Source organism: Salmo salar, chromosome ssa05 (assembly GCF_905237065.1).
Source record: "Salmo salar chromosome ssa05, Ssal_v3.1, whole genome shotgun sequence".
Taxonomy (NCBI): domain Eukaryota; kingdom Metazoa; phylum Chordata; class Actinopteri; order Salmoniformes; family Salmonidae; genus Salmo; species Salmo salar.
The window spans coordinates 54333092-54348203 of record NC_059446.1 but is presented as its reverse complement, the minus strand read 5'-3'; the positions used below and the strand labels follow the sequence as shown (position 1 = coordinate 54348203).

The 15112-nt window shown below is 41.9% G+C and overlaps 1 protein-coding gene across 2 annotated transcripts in view; it reads left to right on the top strand.

Moving 5' to 3' along the window:
* LOC106605133 (four and a half LIM domains protein 3) overlaps positions 1-5303 on the top strand; it is a 75077-nt gene extending 69774 nt beyond the window's left edge. For both annotated transcript variants that reach the window (XM_014200479.2, XM_045718381.1), the window contains exons 4-6: positions 2181-2350; positions 2585-2771; positions 3100-5303. In XM_014200479.2, coding sequence (XP_014055954.1) covers positions 2181-2350; positions 2585-2771; positions 3100-3257 — 515 coding nt within the window. In that variant the 3' untranslated portion in view covers positions 3258-5303. The remainder of the gene's footprint in view (positions 1-2180; positions 2351-2584; positions 2772-3099) is intronic.
* Positions 5304-15112: the final 9809 nt, after the last annotated feature.

Genomic DNA, 15112 nt, shown 5'->3' with positions numbered 1-15112 from the left:
GAGAGAGAAGAAAGAGTTAGCGAGTCAGCGTGGTCGGGGCAGAATGTGACAGAGTAATTGCCAGTTTGCCTTACTTGCTGTCTCTGAGCCAAATCCCCGTGCCTTGGAGAGTGGCCAAGTGTCTGATGATAACGAGATAAGCCCGTAAACTATTTCGGCACCACTGTATCAGCCAAAACGAAAAAAGTCGTAAAACAGCAAATGATTCCAGGAAGAGTGTGGTGGAGGTGGTGTACCTTTTTTTTGTGGATACTTCTCTTTAAGTTGAGACACAAATTCCCTTCACTGTATTCAGAATGCGTTGATGGTGTTGGATGGTGTCAGTAGAGATGTCAGATAGCTAATTGTAAAGATAAATATATCAAGTTTCCAGAGCCTGGAAAATAATGACATGTTTTAGTGCCAACCAGATTGGGCATAGTGTCATATTTTTCAGTTACACTTTATTTGGACGAATAATTTTTCTTTAATGAGTTGGACGAGAGGGATTTACTCCAGACACCCGAACAGGCCCTCATCCCCGTCATTTGCAGGAGAAAGAGATGGAAGTAGGGCGGAAGGAGATCGGGGTGCCTTGTGAGGATCCGGCAACGTGTGGCTAATCTGCCTGTGTACGTTAGCCAATTGTAACGATGGCAATCGCTGGATAATAAAGTGGACGAACTAAAAGCGCGTATATCCTACCAACGGGACATTAAACTCTAATATCGTATGTTTCACCGAGTCGTGGCTGAACGTCAACCTCTTCTTGAACTGCACTGTTGGTTAAGGGCTTGTGAGTAAGCATTTCACGGTAAAGTCGACGCTTGTATTCGGCGCATGTGACAAATAAAGTTTGATTTGAATAACATACAGCTGGCGGATTATACACTGTATCAGCAGCAGCCTCTGGTAAGACACCCTAGTCATAGACTGTTCTCGCATGGGGGAGGAGGTGTGAGGTTGCTTTGCTGGTGACACTGTCAGTGATTTATTTGGAATTCAAGGCACACTGAACCAGCATGGCTACCACAGCATTCGGCAGCAATACGCCATCCCATCTGGTTTGCGCTTAGTGGGGCTATCGTTTGATTTTCGACAGGACAATGACCCAACACACCTCCAGGCTGTGTAAGGGCTATTTGACCAAGAAGGAGAGTGATGGAGTGCTGCATCAGATGACCTGGCCTCCACAATCACCCGACCTCAGCCCAATTGAGATGGTTTGGGATGAGTTGGACCGCGAGGGAAGGAAAAGCAGCCAACAAGTGCTCAGCAATGTAGAAAATAGTAAAAATAAAGAAAAACCCTTGAATGAGTAGGTGTGTCCAAACTTTAGACTGGTACTGTAGATGATCTACAGATAGTCATACTATCAACAAAGTATCTTTAGCATCTAGGGTTAGGGTTAGTGGATTGTTTGTTGAAATGTTGTTGACAGTTATTGAACATCTAGTGTACTTGGGAGTTGGGACTATCCAAATAAAGTGTTACCTATTAATTTGATGTTGTGATGTCGCTAGTGGCTTCTTGCCTAGGGTGTAGTTTTGCACTGTCAAGCTTCACTTGGTTAAGCTCAGGTGTCATTTTTCTTAGAACTCCATACCAAACTTAAATCACCTCAAGAATATCCCCTAATCCATTTGAATGGAATCCTGGAATCCTCAGAAGCCCTCTGTCACCTAGACGGATCTGATAGAACAAGACCTGGGTTCAAATACTATTTGAAATCTTTCAAATACTTTGAGCATTTGCTTTAGCCTGCCTGGTGTATCAGGTGGGCAGGGTTTGCAAATGTTGGACTTTTCTATTGGTTCCATTGCAACAGGCAAGTTCAATCAAGCACAGCTTTAAGTATTTGACATTGTTTCAAAAAGTATTTGAACCCCGGTCTGGATTGAGCTACAGTAATGTCGGTTGCCAGGGATATTCAGCCAAGCGGTGAAGTGTTGTGCACTCTTGACAGGGCTTTTTCTTTTTGTTCTCACTCAATTTTCCCTTCAACAAAGTATTTCCTCAACAGTGGGACATTCTGTTGCTATTATCGCTGTCAACTGCCATTCATCTTCTGACTTGGACCTTTTTTTCTTTTTTAAATGCTTTTTACTTCAATATTGCCTTCTATCAAATAAATATCTCCTTCTTTCTCACTTCATTTTTCTCATCTCTTTTCTCTCCTCTCTCTATCTCTACACTCCCAGGCACGAGGAAGTTGGAGTACGGTGGCTCCACATGGCACGAGGGATGTTTCATCTGCCACAGCTGTGAGCAGCCCATCGGCTCCAAGTCCTTCATCCCAGACAAGGATGAACACTACTGCGTGTCCTGCTATGAGGACAAGTTCACCCCGCGCTGCACCCGCTGCAAAAAGGTCAGTGTGAAAATTTCCCCCAAATTCCCTCTGTTTATTCCCTGCTTATTCCTTATTTCCTGATTCTGGGAACCAAAGGGGTTAAGGAGTTGTGTGGCAAAAGCTTTAAGAGGGTATCCATTCTGTGATAAAAATGTTTCATAATAATACATCTATTGAGTGTTTTCCATTCTATCATTTTGACTTGTGGTCTTTGACTAACTATGATGACCTTTGACCCTCTCTTCCCTCCAGGCCCTGGCTAAAGGGGGCGTGACGTATCGGGATGAGCCGTGGCACAAGGAGTGCTTTGTGTGTACGGGCTGCAAGGTGCAGCTGGCAGGGCAGCACTTCACCTCGCGTGAAGACAACCCCTACTGCCTCAAGTGCTTCGGCAGCCTATACTCCAAGAAGTGTGAGGCATGCAGCAAGCCTATCACAGGTAGGGTCAACGGTCATAGAAAAGCTATTATGACCCAGTAGCAGGGGACAGTTGAGAAAGTCTGCAATAGACATGGATTTTTTTCTGAAGATCCAGGTTTAGTGAGTAATTGTTGGCCATGTTCCAGACTGCCTACATAGCAGTCGCGCACCAAATCTCAAAAGGGATGGATAACAGGGCATTCAATCATTGGTTATTTTTACTCGTGGCTACTGCTTTGCGGATAATCTGATTACACATGTTTATGTATGGGAGGAGACCTCAGTGGCTACTTGCTGTTTGTTAAATAATTCCAATGTTGAAAATAACACCTTCCTGTCTTGTCCAGGTTTTGGCGGGGGGAAGTACATCTCGTTTGAGGAGCGCCAGTGGCACCAGCCCTGCTTCACCTGCACAGAGTGCTCGGTTTCTCTGGTGGGGGCGGGCTTCTTCCCCAATGGAGACCAGATCCTGTGTCGCGACTGCAACACCAATAGCAATCTATAGACCAAACACAGACACCGTATCGCCCCTCTCCTCACACACGCCCACCTAGGTCAACCCCAGGGCCCCCCATCACTGCCAAGGTTGTTAACACAGACCCATAGACTGCCTCTCAGGTCATGCCAACACACACAACTTGCTCACTAGACCACAGCTCGATCCCTCATCCTCCCCCAGAGCTTTCTGCTGCTTGCTGTCAAATACCAGAGCTAAGCATCAGGCTACTGAAGCACAGTCACAGACAAAAATCAGCCAGACTAAGGTTGATCTAACTTGGCAGAGGCACGTTTTCATTGTTTTCATTGCCAAATAGACCTACTTTTCCTTCACCTGTATGTATGAGTGACTTTTAGGTCAGATTATGTTTGGTTTAACAGTCTAAAAAGTCTTATCTTTGGACAGAACTGAACCGTTATGAACGATTAACTGATTAGTGGTGTCATTTAATGGATTGCCAATGATCTACCAACCAAAATAATGATCTACCAAAGAAATGTAATATCTGCCATCAAAGAATTAACTGGTATGGGGGAAAACTATGGATCTGAATTCACTGAAGAATTGAATTCCAGTGTCACTACTCCAATGTGCTGTATTAGAGGCTATAGCATTTTAATATGTGAGGATAACATTGACCAACATGCAAATTGTCCATCGAACATTGGTCGAAATCATACTATTTTGATGTAGTTGCTATCTAGAGTGGAGAGGGGAGATCCACTCCAAGGCTTTCCTTCTCCACAATAAGTTGTGACTATGTGAAAAAGTTATGTGCCTTTAAAAAATGCCATACTTTATATAGTATGTATTATCAAACCAAAGAAAAGAAAAATGCTTACAGCTATGCATACTTTTTGCTAGATTCTTGTATGAACGCATCACCACTAATCTATGAAAGCAACACTTTGTAAAGCAGCCACAGAACACTGATATTTACTACATTGTAAATATGTTATGCAAGTAAAATATGTTTGAGTGATTCAATGCTGATAATTGCAGTTTTGTGCATGACTGTTCTCCTGTGTCAATTAGGTTTCAAAGCAGTATTTGCTGTCATGCTTTAGTTGTTACTTAACCTGTAGCCGTATCATAATTATTTGAAGAGAATATTATGTCGCAGTGGTTTGTTTATGCGGTTGTCAAACACTGCTCTAGAAAGTGAACGTCCTTTATAGTATACCAAAGAATAGGTCCAATAGATGAAGAAAAATATAGAAATTGAGAGAACGTGAAAAGAAAAGGCTTGTTGTGCTGGAGAAAACCAATGAAGTCAGTTAAGACATAAGCAAAACGTTGTCATGTATTTGCACTATGGCTAAAATATTCCCTCGCTCCCATAATTTGTCAACATGCAAACGCAACTCGAGCATTTATATGTGGAGCAACACCTAAACCACTCTTTGCCTTTAAATAACTATTGTTTACTTTTTTTCCATTGACACTTATCTATGATATTTTTAGTCAAGCATAATTCCTTTTTTTTCGCCTTTGTATTTAATCTTTCTGTTATTATCGCTGTTGTTTGATAAGAAATGGGCTAGTCCCAAAGAAGCTGAGCTGCATTTCATCAACTAAGTGGTATGCATGTCTTTGTCATTACCACACATGGGTTCAAATACTATTTGAAATAATTTCAAATACTTTAGCTGGGCTTTATTGAGCTTGCCTGGTGCAATGGAACCAATAGAATAGTCTCAAAACTGCTAACCCCACCCATTGGCACTTCAGGCAGTCTAAGGCAAATGCTAAAAGTATTTGAAAGATTTCAAATAGTATTTGTTTGCCTAAAAATTACATTGATTGTTGCTGTTGAGATTGTCAGGTATAGAAAAAAAATATTTAAAAAAATATTTTTATTTCATTATTTTGAGCTTTGATGCTGGCAAGTCAGAGTTGGCAAATGTGCTTTTTATGATTCTAAAAAAAGATGGAGAAGCACACCATCGGTGTGATGGAAGAGTTGATTCAAATCTGTTAAGTGTATTCTGTTAAATTGTTCATTTGTATGACCTGTTTTATAAAATGTAATTAAAGAAATCTTAATTCAAACTTAGTAACTTTCATTTAAAAATAAAAATGTTTAATCGAAAGCCAGATGTTTTGGACTTAGTTTTAGTGAAACACCTCTTCTGGTCTTAATTTTGACAGTTCATTGCAAAAGTGATATGTTGGTCTTTTTAGTAGTAAATCTAGCTCTTTTTGCTCTTAGTGGTTCAACTCTACCATTAAAATTGTGATGTAGAGGCACCTACAAGGTGCTTCTAAGTCATCTCAAGGGAGGTATTCAGTATGAAATACACTCCCTTCTACATGAGCTGGTGGTACCACCTCAAGGATAAATATAAAAGCAGGTGACACAATGGTCTTGGTAAGTGGAGTGTGCCAATGATATATTGCATGATGCTTCCTTGACCTAACTACTGACGTTACACAAAATTCAAAAGGAAGTAAGGTCCATTTCCGCATATGAACAAATTGAACGTTTATACACATGTACTGTATGTGCTTTTACGAATAAATAAAACGTGTAGGCTATGAGGATTATGTTTATATTCGTAGCTACATCCATTGTAACAAGAAATAGATGACAATGGTGGTCATGTCAACTCGTTTTCCCCCCCAAACCGCTATGACTGATTGGTGGCGCAGTCCGATTAAAACAGTTGGCTCATAGTTCAATCAATCAATCAATCAAATGTGTTTATAAAGCCCTTTTACATCAGCCGATGTCACAAAGTGCTGTACAGAAACCCAGCCTAAAACCCCAAACAGCAAGCAATGCCGATGTAGAAGCATGGTTGCTAGGGAAAACTCCCAAGAAAGGCCGGAACCTAGGAAGAAACCTGGAGAGGAACCAGGCTCTGAAGGGTGGCCAATCCTCTTTTGGCTGTTCAATGATTGGGAGTTCTAATTCCACATGGGACTGTATTTACAATATTAATTCCGTGCCAACACAATTCTAATTCTGAAAAGTACTTGTGAGATAGGTCACCCTGGTAGTAGTTGTAGGTTTTAATACAGTACCCAAGACCAATCTGTGAGTTAATTTGACCATTGGAAAAAAAGTACTGCGTAAATACTGCAATGCAGGTTGGATTGAATTGAACCCCTAGTCTTAATTTTCAAGGTGATGATTGCACTTTTCTTCCCAACACAATACTGCAATAAATGTGAGTCCACATTTCAAATATTTTTTGTGTGCCCAATGGGGATTTGAACTTACTCTGCAAGTGGCAATAGATGTCAGGAACTCTCCAAAGCCATATTTACATCCGATGCACATTATTTTATTATCACAACGTGCCAGTGGACTTCTGGTAAGTATGCTTTAGTGAAAAAGTGTTGGGATTAGGTCCAACTAAATTTACCCACCCCCAAAATGAATAATTACGTGCAGTTCCCCCACCCACAACTTCTCACCTGAATGCATTTTTTGTATTTATTTGAAGGGGTTGGGCAAAGGTTGAAATTGGGGTTGAGATTTACCCTAATGTGTGGGTTGATGTTGTGCTAGTGATCTTATACTGTATACAGTAAGTCATCCAGTTCGGCACTTGTTTGTGCAACTAGCTTTAGACAGTCAATGTATGTAATTCAAATTATATTTTACTGGCAGTATAGTATATGTCCAGATTCCTACTTCTTTGTTGGCCGAGGTTCAGTGTAACCCAACTACTGGAAACCTCTAGGCCTGATTCAGTATATAACACAAGGGTGTAGGAACTACACATCTTTGCTATGACAGTGTGTGTGTATGCATGCATGTGTGTTTATGCTGAGTAGGCCGTTTCATCGTCTTGATAAAGCAAACAGGCCAATAACAAACAGACCGCCAGATACTCTCTCTCCTGCGGGCATTGGTTCAATGTCTTTCTCCCTCCTGCCTTTCAGATTTTTTCACCAAAAAAGGAAATGGAAAACTTTGCTCATGGGAGGGGAGGAGGACTGGAGGGAGTGAGAGAAAGAGGGAGTATGAGCACATCTGGAGCTGCTCCATGGTAACTTTCACTCGGGGCCAGTTGCACACACATGGCCCCTCAGATTTATGGGAAGATGACTCGGGTAGTGAGGTGAGGGCTGATCGGAGTGGTCAGAGCAAGCCCATATGACGGAACCATCTCACAAACAGACATGAGCTGAAGTTGTTTATATGGAAGCTGATCTTAAACATGGTATAGGCTACACAAGACTCTGGGGCTCTAAGAAGTTAGACTATATTTGTAATGACTGAAAGTGTTGGAGATGGAATAAAAAAATTACACAATCGAGCAGGGAATAAAGAAAGATTTGGAGAGAGTATTGTGGTAATAGTATATTGTATACCTTGTTCTATAGTGATTGGTCAGCCAACAGCAGTGACTGAAAAGTGGTCCTCAAGTAGAAAAATGGCCAATAAATCCACAGACAATGCAATTGCACTGCACACTGCCCTATCCCATTCAGACAAGAGGAATACCTATGTAAGAATGCTGTTCATTGACTACAGCTCAGCCTTCAACACCATAGAACCCTCCAAGTTCATAATTAAGCTCGGGGCCCTGGGTCTGAAACCCACCCTGTGCAACTGGATCCTGGACTTCCAGATGGGCCGCCCCCAGGTGGTGAAGGTAGGAAACAACACCTCCTCAACACATGGGCCCCACAAGGGTGCATGCTCAGCCCCGTCCTGTACTCCCTGTTCACCCATGACTGCGTGGCGATGCACGCCTCCAACTCAATCACTAAGTTTGCAGACAACACAACAGCAGTAGGCCTGATTACCAACAATGACGAGACAGCCTACAGGAAGGAGGTGAGGGTCCTAGCGGAGTGGTGTCAGGAAAATAACATCAACAAAACGAAGGAGCTGATCGTGGACATTAGGAGACAGCAGAAGGAACACGCCCCTACCCACATCAACGGGACCACAGTGGAGAAGTTCGTCGGCGTACACATCACTGACAATCTGAAATGGTCCACCCACACAGAGTCTGGTGAAGAAGGCGCAACAGCACCTCTTCAACCTCAGGAGGCTGAAGAAATTCAGCTTGGCCCCTAAGACCCTCACAAACTTTTATAGATGCACAATTGCGAGCATCCTATCATCAAGGACAACAACCACCCAAGCCACTACCTGTTCACCCCGCTATCATCCAGAAGGTGAGATCAGCACAGGTGCATCAAAGCTGGGACTGAGAGACTGAAAAACTGCTTCCAACTTAAGGCCATCAGACTGTTAAATAGCCATCACTAGCCGGCTACCACCCGTTTACTCAACTCTGCACCTTAGAGGCTGCTGCCCTATGTACATGGAATCACTGGTCACTTTAATAATGGAACACTAGTTAACACTAATAATGTTTACATACTGTTTTACTCATTTCATATGTACAGTTGAAGCCGGAAGATTGCATACACTTAGGTTGGAGTCATTAAAACTCATTTTTCAACTCCAAACATTTCTTGTTAACAAACTATAGTTTTGGCAAGTCGGTTAGGACATCTACTTTGTGCATGACACAAGTAATTTTCCAACAATTGTTTATAGACAGATTATTTCACTTATAATTCCCTGTATCACAATTAAAGTGGGTCAGAAGTTTACGTACACTAAGTTGACTGTACCTTTAAACAGCTTGGAAAATTCAGCAAATGATGTCATGGCTTTAGAAGCTTCTGATTGGCTAATTGACATCATTTCAGTCAATTAGAGGTGTACCTGTGGATGTATTTCAAGGCCTAACTTCAAACTCAGTGCCTCTTTGCTTGACATCATGGGAAAATCAAAAAAAATCGGCCAAGACCTTCGAAAAAAAAATTTCCGAACGCCTGAATGTACCACGTTCATCTGTACAAACAATAGTACGCAAGTATAAACAACGTGGGACCACACAGCCGTCATACCACTCAAGAAGGAGACGCGTTCTGTCTCCTAGAGATGAACATACTTTGGTGCAAAATGTGCAAATCAATCCCAGAACAACAGAAAAGGACCTTGTGAAGATGCTGGAGGAAACAGGTGCAAAAGTATCTATATCCACAGTAAAACGAGTCCTATATCGATATAACCTGAAAGGCCACTCAGCAAGGAAGAAGCCACTGCTCCAAAACCGCCATAAAAAAGAAGCCAGACTACAGTTTGCAACTGCACATGGGAACAAAGATCGTACTTTTTGGAGAAATGTCCTCTGGTCTAATGAAACAAAATTAGAACTGTTTGGCCATAATGATCATCAAAGAAGAAGACAATCCCAACCGTGAAGCACGGGGTGGCAGCATCATGTTGTGGGAGTGCTTTGCTGCAGGAGGGACTGGTGCACTTCACAAAATAGATGACCTCATGAGGAAAGAAAATTATGTGAATATATTGAAGCAACATCAAGACATCAGTCAGGAAGTTAAAGCTTGGTCACAAATGGGTCTTCCAAATGGACAATGACCCCAAGCATACTTCCAAAGTTGTGGCAAAATGGCTTAAGGACAACAAAGTCCAGGTATTGGCGTGGCCATCACAAAGCCCCGACCTCAATCCTATAGAACATTTGTAGGCAGAACTGAAAAAGCGTGTGTGAGCAAGGAGGCCTACAAACCTGACTCAGTTACACCAGTTCTGTCAGGAGGAATGGGCCGAAATTCATCCAACTTATTGTGGGAAGCTTGTGGAAGGCTACCCAAAATGTTTGACCCAAGTTAAACAATTTATAGGCAATGCTACCAAATACTAATTGAGTGTATGTAAACTTCTGACCCACTGGGAATGTGATGAAAGAAATAAAAGCTGAAATAAATCCTTCTCACTACTATTATTCTGACATTTCACATTCTTAAAATAAAGTGGTGATCCTAACTGACCTAAGACAGGGAATTTTTACTAGGATTAAATGTCAGGAATTGTGAAAAACTGAGTTTAAATGTGTTTGGCTAAGGTGTATGTAAACATGCGACTTCAACTGTATATACTGTATTCTACTGTATTTTAGTCAATGCCACTCCGACATTGCTCGTCCTAATATTTATATATTTCTTAATTACATTCTTTTACTTTAGATTTGTGTGTATTTTTGTCAATTGTTAGATACTACTGCACTGCTGGAGCTAGGAACACATCTGCTAAATATGTGTATGTGACCAATACACTTTGATTTGATATGTCGGCTCGTTTGGAAATTACCTTCACATTTCTATCGCGATATCTGTAATGCTTCAGCGGAACAGATTGAATAGAGCCCTTAGTGGCCCAAGACTACACACTGTCTGTTGAGTCTTGTGCAGTGTCTCTCAAGCTAAAATATACAATCTCCAAATTCCATGTCACAAGTGCTATAAGAGAAACAATCAAACTTATCCCTCACTGGCCTCAAGTGTCCGGATCCTAACTTGAGATGGTTGTGCACAATTTAAATTTCAGTGCAAATAAAATGCAAATAAATCCAAAACAGACTGTAAAATAGACTATTGCCATTTAGCAACCACCCATATGCTTACGAACAACCTTGGCCTTCCTAATATTGTCTACAGATGTTTTTAGATGGTTCACAGTAGGACACAATGAAACAATTCAGGTTTGGCATCTGTATACTGTAAAGGCTAAGCTCCCCACCTGCGATTTAAAAATACAATCCTCTGGCGAACAATCGCCATCTTTTGTTACCGCACCTATTAACAACATTAGATTATGTTCAATTAGGAAGGTTTTCTTGGAAATAGAATTGTGGAATTGAATCACAAAGAATGTCTGGTATCTAGCCACAACTGGCAAATGAGAGAACATCACATACTCTCTCAAGGCTTCTACCACAAACAGGAATTCAGAAGAGCACAAAAATGCATAATCTCCCGCTCTCTCTCTCCTCTCCCTCCCTTCCATTGAATTTATTTGCCATCCGTTTCTCAGTTCCAAGCCAAATCATCTTTGCCCAGCAAAAATGCCTGGGAAACAACTCAGGCCAGAAAGCTGGACAAACATCTAATATTTTAATTACATTTTTATTTCACCTTTATTTAACCAGGTAGGCTAGTTGAGAAAAAGTTCTCATTTACAACTGTCTACCTGGCCAAGATAAAGAACAGCAGATTGACACATACAACAACACAGAGTTACACATGGAATAAACAAACATACAGTCAATAATACAGTAGAAAAATAAAAAAGTCTATATACAGTGTGTGCAAATGAGGTAAGATAAGGGAGGTAAGGCAATAAATAGGCCATGGTGGCGAAGTAATTACAATATAGCAATTAAACACTGGAATGGTAGATGTGCAGAAGATGACTGTGTAAGTAGAGATACTGGGGTGCAAAGGAGCAAGATAAATAAATAAATACAGTATTGGGATGAGGTAGTTGGAAGGGCTGTTTACAGATGGGCTATGTACAGGTGCAGTGATCTGTGAGCTGCTCTGACAGCTGGTGCTTAAAGCTAGTGAGCGAGATTGTAACGCCCTGGCCATAGAGAGGGGTTTTTGTTCTTTATTTTGGTTAGGCCAGGGTGTTACATTGAGTGGGCGTTCTATGTGCATTTTTCTATGTTGGTTTGTTTCATTGATTTTGGCCGTGTGGCTTCCAATCATGCACAGCTGTAGAGTGTTGTTGCTGATTGGGAGTCACACATAAGTGCCTGTTTTTTTCAGACCTTCGGCGCGGCCAGAGGGCGACGCCGAGGGTGGAGCAGAGGCCACGTCCCACACCTGAGCCGCCGCTGTAAGAAGGCCCACCCGGACCCTCCCCTTCAGAGTCAGGTTTTGCGGTCGGAGTCCGCCCCTTGGGGGGGGGTACTGTAACGCCCTGGCCATAGAGAGGGGTTTTTGTTCTTTATTTTGGTTAGGCCAGGGTGTTACATTGGGTGGGCGTTATATGTGCATTTTTCTATGTTGGTTTGTTTCATTGATTTTGGCCGTGTGGCCAAACTCCGCTGCACCTTGGTCTACTCTCTCTCATGACAGCCGTTACAGAGATATGAGTCTCCAGCTTCAGTGATTTTTGCAGTTCGTTCCAGTCATTGGCAGCAGAGAACTGGAAGGAAAGGCGGCCAAAGTAGGAATTGGCTTTGGAGGTGACCAGTGAGATATACCTGCTGGAGCGTGTGCTACGGGTGGGTGCTGCTATGGTGATCAGTGAGCTGAGATAAGGCGGGGCTTTACCTAGCAGAGACTTGTAGATGACCTGGAGCCAGTGGGTTTGGCGACGGGTACGACGAGAGCGTACAGGTCGCAGTGGTGGGTAGTACTGTATATGGGGCTTTGGTGACAAAACGGATGGCACTGTGACAGACTGCATCCAATTTGTTGAGTAGAGTGTTGGAGGCTATTTTATAAATGACATCGCCGAAGTCGAGGATCGGTAGGATGGTCAGTTTTACGAGGGTATGTTTGGCAGCATGAGGGAAGGATGCTTTGTTGCGAAAATGCAGTGAGTTGATGAGTTCATGTTGCATATGCCTGATAAACTACAGTATGGGCTTTCATTTGGCTCCATCAGGCTCTAGTGACACATTTGGTTTAGTTTCTTAATAATGCCCATTTGAAAATTGCTTCACAAGTCAGTCCTCACACGCATCCACGCGATTCAGAAGTCCTTAAGTTTCTGAAAAAAAGACGGTAGCTACAGTTTCTGACTTAACATACACAGTTTGACCGACCGCTAAGCAATCATAACAACCGTGAGTGAAAAGGAAATAGTAGCTAATGCATATTTAGGCTGTGAGGCCAGTAAGAACAACAAAGTAGTCATGACATTACTTTAGTTTCTCACTCAATCAAACATACTGACAAGCTTTGTCATTCAAGACTGCCTGACCATTTTTGTTTATTTCTAATCTTTAATTTCAACTGATGTGGGGGAAAGGAATGACAGTTAAGAAAATTATATGATGCCTCTGACTCAAAGTCCAGAATATTCCTCCCAAAATATTTTATTTTAACAAACTGTTTTATTTTTTTACTCTTAAAACTCTAAGCCTTGGTTGGGGTGGGGGTACTATGAGTTTTTATTTTAGGGCCCCATTAGGTATACATTTTTTTTATTTTCATGTATTTGATAAATATTGAATTAGGCCTTTACTAATATAGCCCAGAGAAACGCATTGAATAACACATTCATAAATGGCAAAAAGACAGTCAAAAAAGAAATTACAAGAAACAAGGTTTTGAAGTGTTTGTCATATATCTAGGTGATATAAGAAAGTTCAGGAATTATTATATATATATTTTTTTATTTACACATTAACCCCTTTTTGGTAGGCACAAAATACCTTCTTACTTCCATTCATTTTTTTACTAGGACTCATCTGAAGGTACTGGCTACCTCCAGATGAGTCCTGTGACACTTGTGGAGATCATAGAGCAAAACGGAGAACACCATTGTGTTTGTGAGAATCTCCCCTTTCCACATTAGTTTGTAGGTCAAACCGTTTGGACGCTACAGACGTTTTCGTGAGAAGACCGATTTTCGGGATGTCTCCTGGTCTGACAAACACCACTCTAGCTCTGTCGCTTTTCACCGCAGATGTGGAGGTACGACATAGGCGGATGCGGTGGATTGAGACGCGTATGATGCAAAAACATACAATGCACCAGTGCGTCAATCAACTCTAGGGGGTTTACACAAAGGCAGTCTATTGCTCCACATCTCCAGCTAAGGGACCTCTGTGGCACATGTGAGTTTCATCCCAAGAATAATTATGCTCATCGCACTTCCAGCACGTGGCACAAAATCATTTCCCCGACAATAAAGGGCATAACTGGTTATTATAAAGTCCATAAAAGTAGGAGGGAGGCCTGATTTGACACTAGTTCCAGTGATCCTCAGGCCTTACAGGAAGTTGGGTCCATAAAGCCAGCTGTATAGGGTGATAACAGGCTCCATGTTGTTCCCACATGGCCGTTCCCATTCTCATTATCCTAGACCTAGAGGATCAAGACTGCCAGTTACCGGACCAGTTAACAGAGGCAGCAAAACCAAATGGCTGGTTGAATAGTGTAATAATCATTGTTTATTAACAGTTTATAAATATGCATATGTAAATACAAATACATAGTGAAACTTCATACTAGACTTGTAACGTTTCAACCACTGAAATTGAATGATGAAGTGAGATCCCCCTCAATTTGGATTTGTGGTAAGTGTAACACTTGGGTAACACAATTGTTGTTATTCAGTTAGGTTGATTTGATAAGCCGAAAACATTACCCTACTAAGAAACCTGTCGAAGTATAATAGTTCTGACTCCTAGACACGTTATCTCACTCTCATGATGAATCAAGCCTTTCATCCACTAAGTGGACACATTTGGGATTCTGAGAGCAGTTTAACAACTGAATAAAACAGCTTTTTCTGTTAAAGCTGCTGCATTGTTGAAACAGCTGGTTTCATGGAAGACTGATAAAAAAAGTACAAAGTAGGAACCAAAGTGTGTTATACTCAAGAGGAGGGGAGGGAACATAATTAAAGTCACACAGGAATTACACAGATCACCATCTACACAGCAGATATTCTTTGCCACTCCAGGACCTTAATGTGCTTCTTCTTGAGCCACTCCTTTGTTGCCTTGGCTGTGTGTTTTGTGTCATTGTCATGCTGGAATGCCCATCCACGACCCATTTTCAATGCCCTGGCTGAGGGAAGGAGGTTCTCACCCAAGATTTGACGGTACATGGCCCCGTCCATCGTCCCTTTGATGCAGTGAAGTTGTCCTGTCCCCTTAGCAGAAAAACACCCCCAAAGCATAATGTTTCCACCTCCATGTTTGACGGTGGGGATGGTGTTCCTCTGGGTCATAGGCAGCATTCCTCCTCCTCCAAACACGGCAAGTTGAGTTGACGTCAAAGAGCTCCATTTTGGTCTCATCTGACTACAACACTTTCACCCAGTTGTCCTCTGA